Source organism: Vidua chalybeata, chromosome 4, assembly GCF_026979565.1.
Source record: "Vidua chalybeata isolate OUT-0048 chromosome 4, bVidCha1 merged haplotype, whole genome shotgun sequence".
Classification (NCBI taxonomy): Eukaryota; Metazoa; Chordata; class Aves; order Passeriformes; family Viduidae; genus Vidua; species Vidua chalybeata.
Window position 1 is genome coordinate 4361872 of NC_071533.1, and position 21578 is coordinate 4383449.

The 21578-nt window shown below is 39.9% G+C and overlaps 1 protein-coding gene across 4 annotated transcripts in view; it reads left to right on the plus strand.

The window, feature by feature from the left end:
- Positions 1-10216: 10216 nt before the first annotated feature.
- The window catches only part of IL15 (interleukin 15), a 28688-nt gene continuing 17326 nt past the window's right edge, over positions 10217-21578 (plus strand). Inside the window, exons 1-2 of one of the 4 annotated variants that reach the window (XM_053940924.1) lie at positions 10217-10356; positions 18917-19050. In XM_053940924.1, coding sequence (XP_053796899.1) covers positions 18988-19050 — 63 coding nt within the window. In that variant the 5' untranslated portion in view covers positions 10217-10356; positions 18917-18987. Of the gene's footprint in view, positions 10357-10544; positions 10641-18916; positions 19051-21578 lie in introns of those variants that run through there. The other 3 variants (XM_053940923.1, XM_053940922.1, XM_053940925.1) reach the window with 3 other exon arrangements.

Genomic DNA, 21578 nt, shown 5'->3' on the forward strand with positions numbered 1-21578 from the left:
TGGGGCATGTTTATAAGTGAAGTATACATTTCAGTGTCAGACAGTTTTTAATTTGCCCTTGTTTAAAATATTTCTAGAGGTATAATCTACAAACTAGTCACAATAGACCATAGGAACAAGTGATTGAAGAGATGAGGGTAAGTGAAACATAGGCACTTATTTGTAGTGGTTTCTAGGATTAGATTAGCCAGTCTGTTATGCAATGTCCTACACTGTGTTCAATTTCCAATGCCTCGAATGTCCAAATATTTACACAGAAAGGTTCGACTGGTTCTGAAAATGCAGCACAGATACCTCTTGGGTAGAAATAATGTGCACTCAGTTAGGGCCAAAATTTGTGTGATGAAAGAGTTGTACTTTCCATGCCTCTGGAAGTATTATATACAAGGGACATACTGCATTTACCATGAGACACAAAGCGAGGGAGGCATTACCCAAAATTTTAGATTCATGACTGTTTTAAGAACAATATAAATCTCAGTTATCAAGACAGCTGAAAATCTCTTAGATCTTCAGTGATACAAGTAAAATGTTTAACTTTGTTTATGACAGGGAACAGATCGTGTCATCAAAAATAAGAAGTAAATCCTTTTTAGCAGGAGAAGCAAGGAGAACACATAGTGAACAAAGGGGGACTTCTGTTTAAAATCTGATGTGAGTGACTATGACAGCTTGCAGAGCTTTTTGTTGCCTGAGGGAGACAAGCTGTCTAAGGCACCTCCAGAGGACACAAGGGGATCACTGGGGAAGGGTCCCTGTGCCCTGGCTTTGCTCACACTCCTCATTTGCTGCTGGCCAGTGGATGGCAGGCAGGCTGCATCCTGGGATAACAGGCTTTTGGTTTGACTCGGTGGGGGCTTCCTATTGCCTTCCCTTCCTGAAGATCTGACTGATCTGTTGGGGTCCAAGCTGATAAAAAAGCAGGCTCAGAATGATTGCCCATGAGATATGGGGGCAGAAAGAGTGAGTGCACCAGTCTAGACAGGTGATCTCCCATGCCTGACAGCCTTCCAGGAGAAACACTTGGACAAAATGGAAATTGGAGGAGGAATAAGCCCACACATTTCATTATGGACAAATTATAAAAAATTACTCCTTTTGTGACAGGATAAAAAGTCTAAATTATACAGGAGAAGAAGTAGCTGTCACATCATCCTGACTTCACTAAGATTTTTGACATCTTGTCCTGTAAAATTAATACAAGCAAGCAAGAAATCAGTCATTAGGGGGCACAACCTGTGCACCTGTGAGGTGGACTCAGGAGTGCTGCACACAGAGGAACTCGTGTAATTGAAAGAAAGGAAAATGGGTAGGTCATTCAGGATTGTTCAAGCAGTTTCACTTTTGATGCAGCTATCAGATGAAAGCTCTGCTCACAAAACCTCAGGCAGTATTAAACAGAAGGAATTAAATGTTTTGGAAGTGAAAAGCAGACCACGAAATAATATTGAAAAACTTTTTCATGCATTTGCCACAGGATCCTCCCTTTGCTGTGCACTTTCCTTGCATGTCCTATTATGCCACTTTCCTGCAAAGTTTTACAGCACACTGGACATTTTGAAGAGAACATCAATAAAATATCCACTAGGCATGGTTTAGGCACATATGCTCACACTTTAGGGCAGGACGGACTAGATATTGTCAAAAATCCTTTACAACTCAGTTTTTGATCTATTTGAACAAAAGTAACTCCCAAATTGTATTATATGCACAGCTGGAAAACACTCCATATAAACGCTAGAAGGCATAAACAAAATCACAATGATGGCCAGAAAAACAGCTTATCTCTTTCTCAAGTGGGGAAGTAGTTATTTTTAAATTATCAGATAAAATATATTAATAAGTCTAGTGCTTTTAAAACCTCAAATTATGTTACCTGTCCTTCAAGAATCACACAGTGGCCATTTATATTCCTGAGGAAGCCTTGGGAAGTTCACCAGTTACATATATTCACCCTGCTCCTGAGGAATGTACAAATTAGCCCAAATCCCTAATTATAAGCTAAAATTCCTACTTCAGCCGGAGCACAGAGGATTTGATTTAAAGTTGCTGAATATAGCTTTTGCTAATTGGGGTGACTGGCAATGAAAAAGGCCTCCAAGCCTTTGTAGTTTAGGATAATATGAACTCGCACCATCATCAGTTTCAGTTCACTTTTTCATGCATTCAGTGCAAAGACTTAGTCCTCTCTCCTTGCCAAAGATGAAATGGATCTCTTGCTCCTCTGGAATGCCAGAAGACTGTGTTTATCAGATTCTCAGGTCTAACCTTCTATTGATAGGTGCATGAGAGTAGGTTGGAATTGATTTCATACAGTCACCCAGAAATGAAACAAGTAAACCTGCAATTTTATGGACCAGCTCCATGTAATGTAAATCATGGAAATCACAGAGTCTCCACCAGTATAAATACATGGAAGGGTTTGCAGGAAAGTGTTATATCAGCAGGAATTAAATTCTATCCCTCCCCTAAGCCACAGAACATTGATTTTTAAAGATAGAAATGTAGCTACAATGGGAGCTGCACAAAAATAGATGCTCTCTGGTAAACAGTAGGAGTCACTTCAGGAGGAATCCTGTAGTTAGAAAAAACAAATGACAAGATGTTGCCTTTAATGTAGGTATCTGGGAAGTGACAAGAAATACCATAGTCTTTCATATCTGAGATTTTGGACAGATTTTATTATTATTTATCTCTCAGGGGACATCACATCCATTGTTCTTCTGGAGCATGCCTACACTGACCACTTGTCCATGTCTTGCAAGTTTACTATTTACTGTCTTCGTTAAAAAGGATTTATAGACTACCATTGCTGCGTGTAGTTGCACTCTCACAAACTGAAATCTTTTTGAGGCAATGTATTTCCCTGAGTTTAAACATGATTTAATTCCTTGATTTGCTTTCCTTCCTAAGGGCCACCTATCAGTGCTTGAATTCTTATCTGTCCTCTACAGTCTCTTTAGCTCTTTCATAGTGCTAAAGTCTCAACTTTTTTCCAGTGAAAAAACATCTTTGCCTCTATTGATTAAAGTTCACTATATACGGGTTTTATTTATATTTCAAATATTTCTGAATGTTACTCTGGTTATATTTGACTGAGTACTGCACAAGTACACAAGACAAAAAAAAAGGCAAAGCAACCATGGGTGCTTTGAGTCTCAACTCTTCCATGATGTTTTTTTACAAAAACCTGCTTTTTTTTTTTTCCTCCCACATTTTCAACTCTGCAGAGAATGTAATCATCTACTATTTTAATACACACAAACTTTGATCCAAACATAGTGGCAAAAAGTTTTGGCTCGCTGTGTTTCCCTAGTTTGGCCAGTGTTGCAGCAGCAATTTAAAGGGCTGCTGCTTCATTACACTAGGACACAGCCCAGAAGTTTGCCTTTGATTTTTCTCTATTTGGAACAATCTGGAGCAGATTTCAAAGCCCACTGAAGAGTAACAAGAGCATCAAGTCATATATCAGGGATAGCTAGACATAACAGCATTAAGAAACACTGCATCTGCAAGCCAGCCCTGTGCTGGATATTCATATAAGCAGTTCAAAGAAGCTGCTCACTGAACAGGTGGAGCTCAGTGGCCTGATACTGGAGATCCTGTCCATAAACCCTTTGGCTGTTTTTGGGGCACAGGAAATAGGAAATACACACAGATAAATCGTCAGGGAAACAGAGAGGACTGGAAATGTGCTGTACAGCTCTCCTGCTCCTTGCTACTGCATGATTTCCCACATTGAATTTTAGTCACCTAGGCCAGACAGTCAGAGGATGGGAGAGATCAGAGTGAGCAGGGGGGGTTAAAAATGGGGAATTGTAGAGGTCCCACGGAGAGCCAGCCGGAGTAACGACACTCAAACCAATATGGCTAGATGACATCCTCCTTTATTATCTAATTTATCCATGTTTTATACCTTATTGCCTTACATAATACAATAGCTAATTAACATTCATTGGCTAATGTAATATAATTGCATATACAAGTCACTTATAGATTGGCTGTTATACTACAAGCATCTGATCAGGTTATTGTACGTGACAGTTTTCAGCGTCCAGCGTTGACTATTGTATTTGTACAAAGCTTATTGTCTTCTCCAGGATGTCCTAACTACTTCTAAACTAAAGTATCTCTGTAATCTGCAGGCCAGGGTTGTCCAGTTCCTGCAAAGAAATACCATCAAGGATATCGTGCCCTTGTTCCATGAGAAATTCCTCTACAGGGAATCTCCATTCCTATGCATGTTGAACATTCCTGTGTCCCTTGTGGCCCCAGTGAAAGCAAAGGCACAGCATTCAGAGGCAGCTGCTGCTCCTGAATAACAGGTGCTCTGGGGAGAGGTAACAGAAGTAACAGCTGGGGAACATCATTGGTCTGAGGACAATAAACTGCTGTAAAGCCCAGGTCTGAGATAAAAAATGACCAATTTTGATGGCAAATTTCAAACCACCACCTTTTCATCAGCTAGTCAAAATCTTGCCAGCTCCCAGAGCATTCACTCTTTCTGTACACAGTGTGCCATATATTGAGATCACCTGCAGAAAGCACATTGATTTTTTTCATGTAAAGGAGTGATACTGTGGGGTGTAGTGGGAGTTCAATATGCCACAAGTGTCATAATAGATTGTCATATATTCTCTTCATATACCCTAGAAGTCTGAAAGCAATGTGACAAAACTAAAGACAACTTTGAATTTAACTACTATTTTAAACTAGTTGGAGAAATCCCTTTCCTCCCTTTTGGCTAAATACACTGTGTTGTGCAGTCTCTTGAATTTTTAGAGTTTAGTATACATTTTGTCTATGTGGTAGCTAAATGTCTTGTTTTCTCTGTTTATACAGAATTTGGTTTTCAAGAAGTGTTTTATACTTCTGTCACAAAAGCTCTGATCATTAAAGAGGCAGTTGTGTTACAGCATAAAGCATAAGACAAGAAATTTGATACAAATGTCACGGTTATTTTACTTCAGTATTAAAGAAGAAAAAAAGGGAAATTACCTTGATGGAATGCACATTATTACTCAGTTGCATTCCTCTTTCATCTCTCCAGTTTATGAATCTCTCATGTTATTCTTTCTAGTAGGATTTATTTGCATCCTCATACAAGTTAGGATCAAATTTTCCTGTGTTCCTTAAAGCTTCTACTACAAATGGTGAAGTGAGCCACAAAGCAGGCTGCTAACCTCAGAGAGGGTGTCTACATGGAATGAGACTGTGAGATTTTGGGAACATGCTTTAACAATTTGTTAGCTGAGAGGAAAGGAATCCACCCCACCTCTCCCAAGAGACTCAGTTAGATTATTATAGTGTAAAATTCTGACCCTTCAGCTTTCTGTTCTGGAATTTCAGTTGAGAAACACTTAGAAAATGCTTGTCAAGAAAAAAAAAAAAAAAAAAAAAAATTGACCGATACATATTTTGGATGGTGTGCTTTATGCTGCATAAAGGCGCTGCTTTCAGGGGAGGATTTTGAGCTACAGATCCTGGTTGGAGGCAGTACCAGCGCAGCCAAGGGCATTTAAACCCTCAAAGGCTCTTGCCAGCCCTGCTACTCGGCTAATTTAGGCCTTGCTCTGCTCAGCATGAGCAACCTAACAGGGCAATGTGCCTGCTTCCCCAAGGCACTGCAGTGGGCTCCAGCTAGCCAGTGCAGAAGGTGTCCAGTCATCTGAGGTCAAGTAGCACAGCACCTAATTTCAAAGAAGCACTTGAGTTCTGTACCTGTAGGAGCTATCTTGGAATGTAAGGATTAGAGTCATCAGCGGTTTTGTGGATTTGGCATGGAGCTCCCTGCATCAGAGAGTGTGCACTGCAAGAGCTTTGTGGTCTGGCTGCTCCACTCAAGTCTGATTAACACAGAGAGAGATAACACAAGTATAATTTGAGAGTATATCCATAGTGAAGGGATTCCTTTTGGGATATTAGCCAGCTTTTCTTTTTTTTATTTATAGTGAACTTTAATAAATTTTTTAATAATTAATTTATATGCAGAATTTTCCTATCATGCAATTTGAAGAGCAACTTTCTTAGGAAAAATTGTAGGCTGAAATACTGCAAATATTTTGTCTAAATATGTGACATACTTATATTTATTTTATGTGACTTATGATATAAGTGCTGTGAGGTACTTGCTCACCTGGCACTTAAGATTATATGCTCCTAACACAACTCCAACTAAGAGCTGCACATTTCTCTGTGTTAACTTATTTTGCAGATTCAGAAACATGTTTCTGCACATTTTATGCATTAAATGCCCTTCCCTTTGTTTTGCTTTTGCTGACTTAGCATCTGATCTGGTTTTGCCTGGAAACACTGTATCTTTAAATAGGAATAGCTCATTCTTAGTGGCAATAGTTGATAAATTATAACATGCCAGAAATATTGTGCATGCTTCTGAAAGGCGTAATAACAATGTCTCTCCAGATGTGCCTAGAAATTAAGTACTGGTTTTGCAATGCCAGTTTTTAATAAGCAATCTGAAGAGTCTATAATTTAGGGAACATTACAATTTAGTGTGAAAAAAGAGATTATAGCCCCATACGAGCCATGAAGCAGAAATTGCCTATATTTTCAGAGGGTAAACATTCTCACCTAGTAACATGTTTGGTACATCACATGTTCCATTACAGGAGTAACTGCTCCATAGAACTATTTCAGTCCTGAATATTGGTATGTGTGGTTACAGCACTGGTGCAGAACAGATACCAAATTCAGTTATGTGTATGAATATGATCATTTCCAGAAGTGCACCTTCCTACCTTATCTGAAAGGCAGATTGATGTGAGTCCCTCATCATACAAGCTCCCCTCTGTCCTGTCCTTCTCAGTAGTAAGGCACTCTGCTCCTGGCCTCTATCACTAGAATCAAGGCTCGGCTTTGCTAAACCACCATGGAGTACTGGTGAAGGCTGCTGGGATGTGACTTTTCAGAGGCAGAAGGCTGTTTCCCCTGGAGCTACCTCCTCTGGCTGCCACACTGGCAGAGGTGGAGGGAGCCAAATTTGTACGTCCTTATCAGCTCTTTATATCCACCCTGTCACCTAGAGGAAGAAAACATTTCCCCGATTTTCCTATGCAGAAATTCATAGGGTTGATAATTGATGGAGTAGTAGTTCAGCCCTGGAGCAAAAATTCAAAGGTAGCAGGAATATTATAACACACACACAAAAAAAAAAGTACTTTGGAAGAGATGTGTTTTAAATTGCAATTATTATCTTCTGCATGTGCATGTATATTTGGATTCAGGTTTGCCAAAAGTTTTGGAATTCATTTAAAGAAAATTAAATCATTATAGAGCATTGTCTTATCAGAGTGGATAACTTACAAGTGAAGGTCTAAATTTCAAGACCTTTTATTAAAATGACTGATACTGAGACAGTTGGTGAGAAGAGTGTAGTGCATTCCCTTCTTTAAACATTCAGAAATTTTGCAAGGAAGTTGGATTTGGGCTGAGTCAGCTGGGGCCATCCTACAGGGGTCTGTTTTTGCTAGAACTACTGGTTTTTGTACACCCATCCGATCACATAGACTGACCTGGAAAAAGCCTTCTTCCCTCCCATTTCTTCACTCCTGCTCCTTTTTGCAAGACTTCCTCTCCTGGTGTTCAGCAACAGAATTAACAGCAATTCCAGAGGAATTCCACGAGAATATAGGCAGAATTTTAGGAAGAGAGAAGCCATAAAGTTGTTGGCGAGAGTCATGCAGTTGCACAAACCATTTGGGTAATGTTGCTTCAAACCAGGATGGTCATGTGTGAGTTCTCAGTTTTCCTGCTTTATTTCCAAAATGACAGTCATGCATCTGTTTTTACTTTACTGTTTGCATTCACATCCTTTGGCACTGCACTTAAAACTCTAAGTTACAATTTAGTTGCTTCTTAGTGAGAATAATTGCCAGTATGTTGCCGAACAGCCCGTGTCCACTATAAATTAAACTTGCATAAATTAGAAAGATGTATTTTGCTTTTGATAATCTGAGAATAATTTCTGCTATAAATGAACACCGTGATATGGCTACTAGCAAGTAGGTGTTTATAAAATGTCTCCTGCATAATAGGGAGCACATTTTTGTGTAATTAAGAGAATGAATGAGAGTTAAATTTTGAGGCAGTGCTGGTGGTATTGCCACCCTACTGTAACATAATATATACTGACACTTGCATTACTTTTATATAAAACTAATGTAATTTTTAGGAATAGTTTTTATATTAAGCTAGAAATATATTCTAAACTTCAGCAATGCCAGCAAACCACAGTGCTTAAAGAAAGAACAAACCCAGAGAGATATTTAAAAAAACCCACTCTACATGCAATGATTCCATTTTGCTGTGTTCAAAGGAAAATTTTGGGAAAGCAAGTTATTCTTTCCCTATTCTAACATAATTAGTTAATACCTCAACCTTTGGGTGCTTGTTTTTGTCTGTTTGCTTATAAATTTCTCCTAGTTTAGAAAATTCTGTCAAATTTAACATAGCAAAATTATCACATCAAAGAGGAAAAAAAAATGGAAAACACTCAATTTTCTTTCAGATTTAAAAAGTGGAAAATATGAGACACCTTGGAGTCCAAGTACATACATGTAATCACATGTACACTTGATATAATATACTCTCACTCTTTGAACTGGAGTAGGCGGAAGAAACAGGTATTTATGACCGCTCTTGTCTGAAAATAAGTGCTCTTATCACAGGACAGTTAATAAACGGATATTTCCTTCAGTTTAAATATTTATCCAAGCTGATGTTTTTCCTGCAATGCTGGTACTTCTTTTCATAATCTGTCACTAGCCATGGAAAGTCTGTCTTTTTATTTTCACTTTCAAATCCTGCCCTGGTTTCTAACAGCTGCCAGGTGAAGCAGATTTCATCTCTCATGTCTGTTCACCTGCTTAAAAAAGTGACATTCACAGCCTGCATTGAGGCAAAGTGAGAGAGCCAAGAGTCCCTGACAAGCACAAAATTGTGAGTTCTGCAATTTTTCTTTTTTTTAGGTTTTTTTTTTTTTTTTTTTTTGTTGTTGTTGTTGTTGTTTGTTTGGGGTTTTTTTGTTTTTTTTTTTTTTAGTTCTTTGCCGTAGCAGTTACCACAAGTCTGAACCCACGCAGGAGGTAATTAATGTGGGGTCATTTCATTCCAGTGCCTTCTCTGCGGAATGGATGTTGGACCCAAATGTTGGACCACAGGACACCAGGGTGCTAAGAAATGGTAGCCAGCTGTCCCACACAATGCATTTTTTTATGTAGCCACCTGTAACTACTCTCTGGAAACATTCAGTCCCAGGTCCTGTTTCTCTCGCTTGTACCACAGCTGTTGAAGATACAGAAGTCATATTTATGTTCATAAATAGATTTTTTAAATCTTTCTGTAATAGAATATGTTAGCACAGTGAACTAACTGGTATTGTTTTATAAGTAGTGTTCCTGAAAAAAAAAACATTATTTCACTGAGAAACAAGAAGGAAATGCCCAGCTCCAGAAACTCATCTCTTCTTTAGCAAGGAGTCAGAGTAATTTCTAAAACCCTGTCATTTAGCTGCAGAATATTTTTACCACCTCTTAGTGTGACATGCACAGAATAACAACCAGCACCCAGAACAGCATAGCTGAGGATATAAAAAAGATTGCACAGAGATCAAGAACTGGTTTCACTGTTGCCTCTCAAATGCATGAACCTTACATAGGTAAGTGATGGTTCCTGGAAACCTAACAGTACTCCTGGGGAGCTGCTAAGCCTCATCTTCAAGACATTCAAGTTTATCTCAAGGAACAAAAGTATTTTTATGATGAGGTGTCCAGGCAGGACTTTAGGTGTACAGCTGCCATTCCTGGTGATTAATACAGACACTAAACCTCCACATTTCTTTACAGCTAAAAATCTACAACTTCGGATTTCAATGCAATTTGCAGGTTATTCTTTTCGGCTCCATTATAAGAATGATCTTCTGCTGGCCTATGCCACCTCCCTGCCCTGTTGTTCCACAGCAAGCCAGATGGAGAAGCCTTTTGGAGAAGCTCTTCTCTGTCCTCATAACCTTCTTCCACAGCTTCTTGGTGTTGTCCTGAAAGGCCGCTGCATTTTCCCTCCTAAGGCAGCTGTGCCAGTAAAAAAACACTGTTCTGGCTGGAAAGAGGAGGAGTCACAGCACAAAGCTGCAGTGTCTGCTTCCAAGGTAGGCAACTCTGCTGAGCCCTGGTCGGGAGGCTACACTTAAGCTACGAGGTCCACCAACAAGGGCACAAACCATGAGCCTTCTTCACTTCAGGGAATGCTAAACTGGAATGTCCAGGAAGGCCCATGCTTCAGATAGCAATCAGTCAGCTGCCTTTCATGTTTGGCACTCACTTGCCTGCCTTCTAAATTGTAAGCATATGTATTTCCGCACACTTCTTTTTGTTGTTGTTATGTTGTTTAGGTTTTTTTTTTCCCCATGCTTGAAAGTTGCTAGGAAATGGCAGCAGGAAATCCCTACAGTCTGCTCTTTGTCATGAGAATAATTTCCACCTTATTAGGTACAAATTTATTTATATAACAACTGAAAGTAAAACAGAATGGAGGAGGGGGTGGAGCATTTGCTGCTGTCACTTATGCAAACCTTATCCTAACTTCTGTGTCGTGTCGACTTGCTGCTCAACACTCCGAGACTTGTGAGTATTTCACAACTTTTGGCATCCTCTTGTTTTTCTTTTTTTTCTTCATTAGAAAAGCTCTTGGAGCTTAGCTTCAAATTATTAAATCTTTTAAAAACTGTCTAATAAGATTTCTTATGAAAGACATAGTTTAAGTGTTGTATTTAACCTCGCACTTGGCACCTGTTTCTCTGTTTCTGCTGTGTTAGAGAAATAGCAAACAGAGAAAACTGGTGCTAGCCCGTGAAAATTTGTCATTGTTTGCTAACAGATTCATTCAGCAAAAATGAGGAGAAAACAAAGCTAGTGCTCTGAGCCTGGTTAATATAGCAAGGACAGAGGCAAAAATCTGGGAGAAAAGTTACTTACTTAGTGTATACAGTTGAAAGAGCATTAAATGCGGGCAGAGAACAGAAAATCTGCAGTCAGTGGAATCTTACTGAAAACAGTGACAGAGTTTCTGTAGATGGTAGCAGTGTAATAGAGAGATTTTAGTCAGTAGTAAACAAAAGTAAATATATGCACTGGTGAGTCTTGTTAAAAACAACACTTTCTACCTAGTCATAGAATCATATATTCATATAGGTTAGAAAAGAGGGAAAGATGTGGGGAACAGAAACTTGTCACAGATTGTATTGTCACAACCTGCAAAATGATATCTCTATAAGTCTAATAGGAAATTCTCCTTCCTGTGCACAACCGCTGTCTTGTGATTCCTTCTGTGTAAAGATATTTTTAGGCAACTTACTTTTAAGAGAGTCTTACACTGTGGAAAAAACTCCTGATGACAATTATCACGGCATGTTTGGCTATACTTTCCAAGTAGTACATAGTGAAGTGCTTCCTTTGTCTCTAGGGATGTTTCTTTCTATTTACAGTTAGAAATTAATTTGGCATGTATCACTTAAATGGGAACGTTTAACCAAACATTTGGTAAACCAAACCACATGGTTATTTTGTCTTGGAAGAAGATAATTGCAGATTAACATAGTCTAAACAAACACCATTTATAGCTCAATAGAGGTGTTAAATTTGGGAGTCTATTGGGCTGTTTGAAGCTTCGGGTGACTTTATAGCTGTGCTATATGGGTTAAAGATGTGATGTGAAAGTGTCGTCCTGTGGCACAACCCTCTGGTTATCATCCATCTTCTGGTTTTTTTCAGGTAGGCAGTGATGAAGTTGCAACAAGAAGTTCAAGGGCAATTAAGAGACTCCAGGGTCTTGGGATGACTGTTAAGGGATCAGGAGCACAATTGTCGCTCTCCTCTATTCATCCTGTTGCAGGGAAGGAATGGTACAATCCAGCAGACCAATACCTGGCTCCAAGCCTGGTGTCACCTGCAGAATTTAGGGATTTTGATCATGATTTGGTCTACTTAGCACCAGACCTTCTGGCAATGGATGGGGTACACCTGTCCCAAAGGAAGAAAAGGGTCTTTGCGCAGAAATTGGCAGGGCTTATCAAAACAACTTTAAAATAAAATGGGGAAAATGGTAAAACCAGGCTCACTAGAGGCAAACTTGAAGGTAGCCCACCAGTTTTTGAGTGACTATGTGCTAGCTAGTTCCTTCTATCCGCCAATGAAGGCAGGGGATGGAGAACCATACGGCAAAAAAGATGCAAAGGTCAGTGATGTTTTAGAAACCATGGAAGCGCCTGAGAATGGTCATGTAGGAATTAGAGTTTCTCTCCCCAAGGAGGTGGTGGAATCAGCAGCTCAACTGAAGTGCCACTACACCAATGCACACAACATGAGAAAACAGGAGGTTAAGCAGAAAGAAAATTAGGAGGGCCAAAGCCCAATTGCAGCTTAATCTGGTTACTGCCCTAAAAGACACACAAAAAAATTTCAGCAACGGGAGCAGGCCTGTCAGCCTGACTATGCTGCTGGGGAAGGTCATGGAGCAGATCATCTTGAGTGTTATCCTGTAGCAAGTACAGAACAACCAGAAGATCAGGCCCAGTCAGCAAGGGCATAAGGCAAGTCCTGCTTCTCTTATCTGATTCCCCTCCACAACATTCTTCTGAAGAAACTGGATAGTCATGGGTTGAACTGGTGTACTCTTTGCTGGGTGAAAAGCTGGCTGGTTACCCAAGCCCAGAGTGGTGGTGAATGGAATTAAGTACAGCTGGCAGCCAGTCCCCAGTGGTGTTCTCCAGGGCTCAGTGCTGGGGCCAGCCCTGATCTTTATCAACGATCTGGATAAAGGTGTCAAGTACACCCTCAGTCAGTTTGCAGATGACAAGTTGGGTGGGAGTGCTGACCTCCAGGAGGGTAGGAAGGCTCTGCAGAGATCTGGACAGGCTGGATCGAGGGACCAAGGAAAACTGTTTGGGTTTCAACAAGGCCAGGTGAAAAAGTTCAACCCCATGCAACGCTACCGACTTGGGGCAGAGTGGCTGGAAAGCTGCCTGGTGGAAAAGGACCTAGGGGTGCTGGTTGACAGCAGCTGAGCATGAGCCAGCTGTGCCCAGGTGGTCAAGAAGGCCAGTGGAATCGTGGCCTGGGTCAGCAGTAGTGTGGCCAGCAGGACCAGGGCAGTGGTTGTCCCCCTGTACTCAGCACTGGTGAAGCCACACCTCAAGTGCTGTGTCCAGTTCTGGGCCACTCACTACAAAAAAGACACTGAGGTGCTGCAGCATGTCCAGAGAAGGGCAATGGAGCTCGGGAAGAGTCTGGAGCAGCCGAGGGAGCTGGGGGTATTTAGAGAAATGGAGGCTTGGGAGTGACCCTATCACTCTCTACAAGCCCCTGCAATGAGCTTGTAGACAGGTGGAGATTGATCTTTTTTTCCCCAGGTAACAAGTGATAAGAGAAGGTGAAATAGTCACAAGTTGTACCAGGGAAGGTTCAGACAGCGTAACACAAAGTTTCTTCACCTAAAGAGTGCTCAAGCATTGGAACAGGCTGTTCAGGGAAGTGGTAGAGTTACCAACACTGAAGATCTTCAAAGGACACAAAGGTGTGGTGTTCAGCTTAATATCTGGACTCAATGATCTTAAAGGTCTTTTCCAACCTAAACAATTCTATGGTGTCACTATGAATGCATTATGTCTTGCTGTCATTATGAATGTTTGAATTCTCTGGGAAAAATAAGATTACGGTCAGATCATGAGGAGAGAAGACAAAGGACTCTGCGTGATTCAATGTGAATCAAGCAAAAGCCGTTTATCGTGCTTCTAAACATTGTTTATATTTACTTCTTGTCTTGGTCTACACAGTCATGCATTGTTTGATTGGTAGCTCTGCTTTGTCCACGAGGCAAGCACGGATCTCTTTCTTAATCTAACTGGAAGATGCTGTAAGTGTCATTTTACTCGGGCTGACACCCCTGTGTCTGTCAGCAACTTTTCTGCTTCTTCTTTCTTCTTGCAACATCAGCTTTTTTTATCCACAAAGATGACCTTGTTCTTTAGTTCCAGAAGGTTAGGCTGGTTCATTTAGTACATGTCCATTTTCCTGTAAATATGATCCTACAAGATCCATTCTAAGGCTGCCTAAGAGTTCACTGAAAATAGAGAAGGGTCACAGGGGGCAGAGGTACAGGCTGATACGGAGTAGTTGGGAAGTATGGATAATATAATGCTAGATTTTTTTCTTAGTATGAAAAGTTAATCCTCAGTTTGCAGTATCTCTCGTGCCGTGGACAGTGATCCATTTGACACACAGCTCCCAGTGTCAGGTTCAGGGCTCTGCCAGAACAGCAGTTCCCTTTTCTGTGCTCAGAGTTCAGCTCGTGCAGCCAGCGCAGCAGGAAGAAAGGCAGTCTGGAACAGCTCGCTATGAGACATTCCGTTCTATCCAAACAGTGTGGTTTGTGACCCAGGGTGGGTCACTGCTTTGCAGGCCAGCACAGTGCTGCTGCTTGCAGGGATCAGGGAAGCACAGCAGCCCATACCCAGTTTTTGCAACAAACTTGTTAGTCTGCACAAAAGTACAGATTTTATTCCTCCTGCTTTTTTTACATGACTCAGTCTTGTTGCTATACTCTCTATTTCAACACTGCACCATTACTAGGAGCTAAAACCCAGGAGGGTGAATACTCGTGCATTCCTGGTTTTGGGGTGGTTTTTTTTGAGGCTTTTCTGTACACTTAAACAGTCATAATCAAAGATAGTGACTTTAAAGGTTATTTTAACTACAGGACTGTAATTTACTGCCAATTCTCATTATTATAATACATTCCCAATTCTCTACACCAAATTGCTAGGCAATTTGGTACCAACTGCTAGGCAAAACAAGAGCATCCCAAACATGTCCATTTGCTCTCCATGCATGCTAAAATTTTTCTAATTTTCAAAAGTATTTTTAAAGTAACTGCTTAGAAATGGAGAGAGGAAATCCCTACTCTCAGTTACTTATTATCAGCTACTGATTTCTCAGAGAAACATTTATGAAGCAAAATCTCATTTTCTATAGCAGCTCCCAAATTTAAAGACATTTTCTCACTCAGCTGAGGTGTCTGATTCCCATTTTACAGGTTTTGATAGGACAGAAATTCATTCCAGGAATGAATGCTGACATATTAACAAACAAGGTGATAGAGTTTGTCTCTGCAAAGAGCAAACTCTAGTGGAAAGCACTATTAGGAGTTCCTTATGGGAATGTCTGCTCAGAACTCCTTTTTGAGCTAATGTTTAATGGGACAGAACCATGTTGGAGGCCCCTGATACCTACACAGACAGATTATTCATTCACAGACTTCTGGTTTCATATCATTGATCCCATACCAATTTACCTTCTCACTGCCTCTGTGCCAAACAGAGAAGGTTCCTGCACACTGGAGGCTCCTCTGCTCTTGCTGGTCCAGTGCTGTTCCCAAGACAGGTCTTGTGATCCTGTGCTCAGAATCACAGAATTCCCAGAATGACTGGGTTGGAAGAGACCGTCAAGATCATCGAGTCCAACCCATGCCCTAAACACCCCAACTAAACCACGGCACTGAGTGCCACATCCAGTCTTTTTTTGAACACATCCAGGGACGGTGACTCCACCACCATGCCAGGCAGGCCATTCCAATATTTCATCACTCTTTCTGTGAAAAGCTTCTTGCTAATATCCAACCTATATTTCCCATGACGCAGCTTGAGACTCTGTCCTCTCGTTCTGATATTTGTTGCCTGGAGAAAGAGACCGACCCTACCTAGCTGCAATCACCTTTCAGGGAGCTGTAGAGAGTCACCTCTGAGTCCCCTTTTCTCCAGGCTAAACAAGCCCAGCTCCCTCAGCCGTTCCTCACAGGACTTGTGTTCCAAGCCCCTCCCCAGCTTTGTCGCTCTTCTCTGGACGTGCTCAAGCATCTCAACGTCCTTCCCAAACTGAGGGGCCAGAACTGGACACAGCACTCGAGGTGTGGCCTCACCAGTGCCGAGTACAGGGGGAGAATGACCTCCCTGCTCCTGCTGGCCCACCGTTCCTGATACCTGAAGGTAGGACCAGAAGAGAAAAGCATTTCATCCAAGCTGCCTGAACTTTATCAGTGTAAACAGCGAACTTGACCAGGGCTGAGTGTCACGTTTGAGATAATATCCTTCTCTCTGAGAAGTCTGATCTAGGATTTCCTCCACATCCTTTAACTGACCTGGGGCCTGTTCTCCATCATCCGTCAGGATTTATGGGTGGCTAAGGATAAATTTTTATATCATGATGAGAGCACAAAGAATTCAGGCACCTTGGCAGCTAATAAAATCTTTCTGTCTTCCATTCATAAATCAATGTACTACTGTAAAAGAAGGAAATGGACTCCTGCTTATTTACTTATTATTTCCCTTAGAAATTAGTGAGGAATAGCAGAAATATTTGGAAGCCATCAGGAGATGTACTATATAATTAATCTGTTGTCCATGCTGATAAGTTTTTGTAAGCAGGTTACCAGATACTTGCATCATTACAAATTATCATACATTATTTCATGCTGTAACAGATGAGGTAGGTCCTTAGTGGCAGCACAGGGTGATAATTGGAAGAACCTAAATATTTTGGGCCCAGTATGTGATACCTGGGAATAAATTTTTATTTTTAAGTGATTATTTAGTAGTCTCCAGGATTGTCTGTGTTCACTTTAGCCCCTAGTGTGTTCCAGTGCAGCTGTGAGGAATTGCTGCCATTTTGAACTAAGCTCTGCAAAGACACTTTTTTCTTCAAGCTGTAACATCTACCCTGGAGAAACCCGAGCTAACATTGGAGCTAGCTGACTATTGCAACCAGAAATAATTGCTTGGGGAGCATGAAGCATCCCATCCTAGGGGCAGATATGCAAAGCAAATAATAGGGAGGATTTCTTGTGAGACAGAACTCAAAATTATTGCTGCTTGTGAAAAATCTGAAGTTTAAGATTAAGAAGTTTGCCCAAATCACAGAAAGATGGTGAGATGAAAGCAAGGGCAAGGACTCAGGGCTGCATCCAGCAGCCTTTGTCATAGAACCCAGATTTTCTTTCTGTGATCTTGTGTCTCCTTTTCTACACATCTTTTTTGTCAAACAAAGCCATTTATACAGGGGTTTGGTTTGGTTTTTTTTCCAGGAGCTTGGTCCACTCAGTGAAAACAATCCATTTGGTTCACAAGCGCTGTATGAGAAAAAGGAAATCATTACATCATCCTGTGATTAAAGATTTAATACCTTTTTATAATGATGAATTCATGGGAAGACAGTGAGCATGGAATTGAGCTTTAGGATCATAAATCCTTCTACTTCTGCTACCCTCAAACTTTCTCCTTACTTTCACTTCCACCATGTCTTAATTCTTTGCTGTATTTTCCATCCAGGCATACAGCTCAAATTCCACTCCTATGCACCAGCAGCATCATTGATTTGCTCCTAAGTCTTCACAATGTTGCTCCTGTAGAAAGCCTATGTACACACACACAAAAAGTTCTGCTTGCCTTGGAAGCTCTGAGATGGAATATGTCAGTGAAGAGACTGCTGGAGAGCACCTACACAATGCCAAAAAATCTCTTCTGCAATTATGTAAATAAAATAAGCCACTCAGGATTTGGCCAAGTTTATGCCAAACTTGAAAACACTACCATGAAGCACAGATTTAATAAAATACTTATAAACATTTTATTTATACTAAAGAAATGCATCTTTTCTGCTAATTCGTTTTTGGAAATGATTGAATTACTCTTAAGGGGACTTAAAAGAAAGTCACTAGCCTGAGTAAATAACACATTGTAAAAAATTCCAGCTCCAATAAGTTCATTTTGACCAAAATACAGGGAACAGAAACTGAGCCTTATTGTTTGAGACCCAGCTGCTGAAGGGCTACAAAACTGGCCATAGTGCCTTTACACATTACAGAAACAAGACTGTGTTCTCAGCTCATATCTCTGAAATTCTCTGTGCTTCATTTTCTGACAAGACAATGCTTATGCAGTCATGCATCTGTGTGTGTTTTCCATCCTCCACCGCATTTCTTTTAATTAAAGGCCTAATTTCATTGTGTAGTTCATATTTTGACAAGGCACATACAGGACCCTTCTTCAAGCCTTCCACCTAAAGCTGGGATAACTTTGACATCACAGCAGGTTGCTCCAGCTTTGGTTGATTTTTCAGTACCTCTGAGGATGGAGATTCTTCAGCTTCTGTAGGGAGCCTCTTTCACACATTTATTTTCTTGCAGATTATGTTAGGACTACTTTAATAAAAATACTAATATTAATAATGCTAATATTAATATTAACAAACATAATATTAAAATTAAAAATTAAAATTAAAAACTAATATTAATATTAGTATTAATAATACTAATATTAATAAAATAAGCTGTTCTGTCAACATGCTTTCATTTTCTGCTGTATCTCTTTGAAGTCTTACTATGAGTACAAAATCTATTGCTTGAACAAAAATTAGCTTGTTTCTCCAACCACAAAACTTGCAAGATTTGAACACAAATCTAGGGAAAAAAATTTATAAAAGAAAAGTGAAACCTTCCAATTGTATTTTATTGCGTCTTCTGTAGAAAGGCAATAAAAAGGGGCAATTAGCTTCTTAGACAGTCACCATGATTGTTGTGAGAAATCACAAAAATTATCTGTTGCTGACAATACACATTTTCCAGGAGAACCCCCTTTTTCCTACAGAATTCAAAGATGGGATTCTACTATCTAAATAAAAATAACCTTTTCAAAAAGTTTGTCTTGTGTTTTTCATTAATTTAGAATACATACATAGAAGTTACTCACAAAATTTCAGAGGCTTCCTGCTTTGAATGATCTTAATGGATAGGCTGAAATCCACTCAGAAATCTATTGTGGCTTTATACTTACATTTTTTTTCCCCCCCCACAGATAGGCCCCAAAATGTAGTTTCCTGATCCAGATGCTGTGCTTCTCTTCTGAGTAATGGTCCAGCAGGCAGGATGCTGGGGACGGCACGGCCAACACAGAACTCTGCTGGAGCATTGAGCAGGCTGCAGACTCAGGTAAGGATCACTTAAACAGCATGACATTTTTTTTTTTAAATTTCAGCGAAGCTTTTGATGTTATTTTTACAACCCAACATGAGAAATAGGTAATAAAGCAAAACTAAGGCTTGGAAACATCTCCAGTATTTTAGACTAAATCCTTACGCTCTATAATTTTTGCGTTGGTTTTTCCACTCCTCGTTGTTCAGTTGTACCGGAATTACCTGTTACACCAGAAATAGGTCTGGGTTTTCTTCACATTCATATTTTTCAGTTGATTTGTGGCACAGCAAGCTCTAGCCAACTTTTCTGCTCGGCCCTAATCCCTGTGTCCGGCTGATATTTCACAACCTGTGAGGCTGAAATCCCTGATCCTTGAGAGTATTTACTACACTCTTTACTGTGGAGAGAAATCCTCGAAAGTGTCCAGCCTCTGTAGCACTCTTCAGAGCTCCCCACATCCCTAGATGATTCAGTAGCAGTTGCATTTCCAGTAGGCGGTGTGGCCAGGTGACTTTTTTATAACCCTAAAATCATTGGCATTTGGTGTTGTCCCAAAACTGGCTGTGCAAGAGGCAGATCCACATACAGAGCTGAAGTATTAGACATATTTACAGTTCTGTCCAGAAATGGAGGCTGGATGGCACCTCCACAAAGCCAGCAAACTCCTCACTATTTATAAAGTTTTAGCAAACAAAGGCATTAATGTTCATTGGCTGCAAGTCACATAGTTATCTTATTCATATTAATTCTTCTCTTGGTTGATGACTCTTACGTTAATTAGTCCTTTGCTCAGTCTTTCTCATCTTTTCTGCTGGCTTTCCAGTTGTTTTTCTGTGACAGAAGTCACAGAACCAATTAATCATCTCAAATTTGAGTTAAATATTGATTATCCAATAGCTTTGTATGATTTCATGCAAAGTGCCAGAGTGATTGCATCAGTCTATGCTTTTATTAAAAGCAAGAAAATATAGACCTCCTGATTTTAGAGAAAAATTTGGAACTCAAGTGCCACCAATGAAAGCTATGGGAAGTTAGAAGCAGGACATGATTCACTGTCTTGAGCACGCAGTTCTTCCACAATGATTGCCAGTAGTACATGTAAATAACCTAAGGTTATTTACTCTTCTAAGGATGTGAAAAAATCAAATGTATGACAAGGAAATAAGTCTTTATTTACACTGAGCATTTCAAATACACATTCAGCCAGCGTTGTTTTGACTACAGGATTTCCTCAACAGTTTTTAAAATAATATAAAAAGCCATTACTCTTGTAGCAAGATGCAGACACAGGATTGTGTGACTATCAGAAAGCAAGTCTGTTTTGCCCTCTGGTCGTACTAATGCTGCCTCTGCTATGACTCACCTATTTAAATGCCTTCATCCTTCATGATAAATAAAAAGAAATCTCGTGTTCTGGAAGCAATTCCATTTGCTTCCAAAGCCAGTGAACATTTTAAAATACAACTGTACCACTACCCCTTTTAAAGGTATATGTAAGTTTGGTATTTTTCTATTAATTTATCATCTCTTAAATTAACAATTTTATGCTGTTTCTTATATATATAGGCAGTGAATGATGAAGGTACAGACAAAAAGACAACATCCTTCTCAACAAGGCTTAGTTTCTAAAAACAGGTGTTAACACACAGCCAGATGTAACATACAGATGTAACATCTATGTTGTGTCCCTTAAAAGAATTAAAAGTGCAGATAAGTTGAAAATATAAATCACAGTAGAATAAACTACTGTTAGGAAAAAAGCTGAGGGATTCCAACCACTAAGAATAAATATATTGTTGTGCACTCTGTGATTGTTTTGCACAGATTTTTTTCCTTTAAATCTTTAATAATCATTAAGGACTTGAACTATATGATGCTTTTCCAGATGAGCTATCTTTTAACTTTTTTTCAATGGAGATTATTTATATAAAATAGTCTTAAAAACTACTGCACAAAAGCTAACTTAAGTACAATCTGATAATATCAGAAGTTTCAGAACAGTTTCCAGAGATCAGCTCAAAGAGGTATCACTCTCTGCAGAACAGACAGGTAGTTACAACATTAGCAGAAATTTAGGAACCAATTTTCACAGTCAGTTTCCCAGAAATCAGATGAGCCTTCCATTACCAAAATGACTGAGTAACAGAATCTGTCTGTTGGCCACTTTGTTATGAGTTGTCTTCATACACCTGAAGAAAAGAGACTATAAACAAAAAGTTAGAAAGTAGCTGGTCCTTGAGAACTTGGCAGGGAAGCAAAGGGGATTTTAATCTATAGGCTCACAAATAACCCCTTACCCAAGGCAACTGAAGAAGCTCCTGTTCAGTGCAAGTCTGTGAGCTGTGATGCTCTGCAGTGGCTCTAGAAGGTCATTGTTGAGGAGATTGCTGAATGAAAGTTTCCACTGACATGTTTCTCTAGTATAAATCACTAAGCTAACATAAAAATGAGAACAAAATGTGAAAAGAGTGAGGAGATGTATGTTTCATCTGGTGTCTTTCTTCACTGATTCTGAGAGCCAATAGTGCAAGCAGGATTTTTCT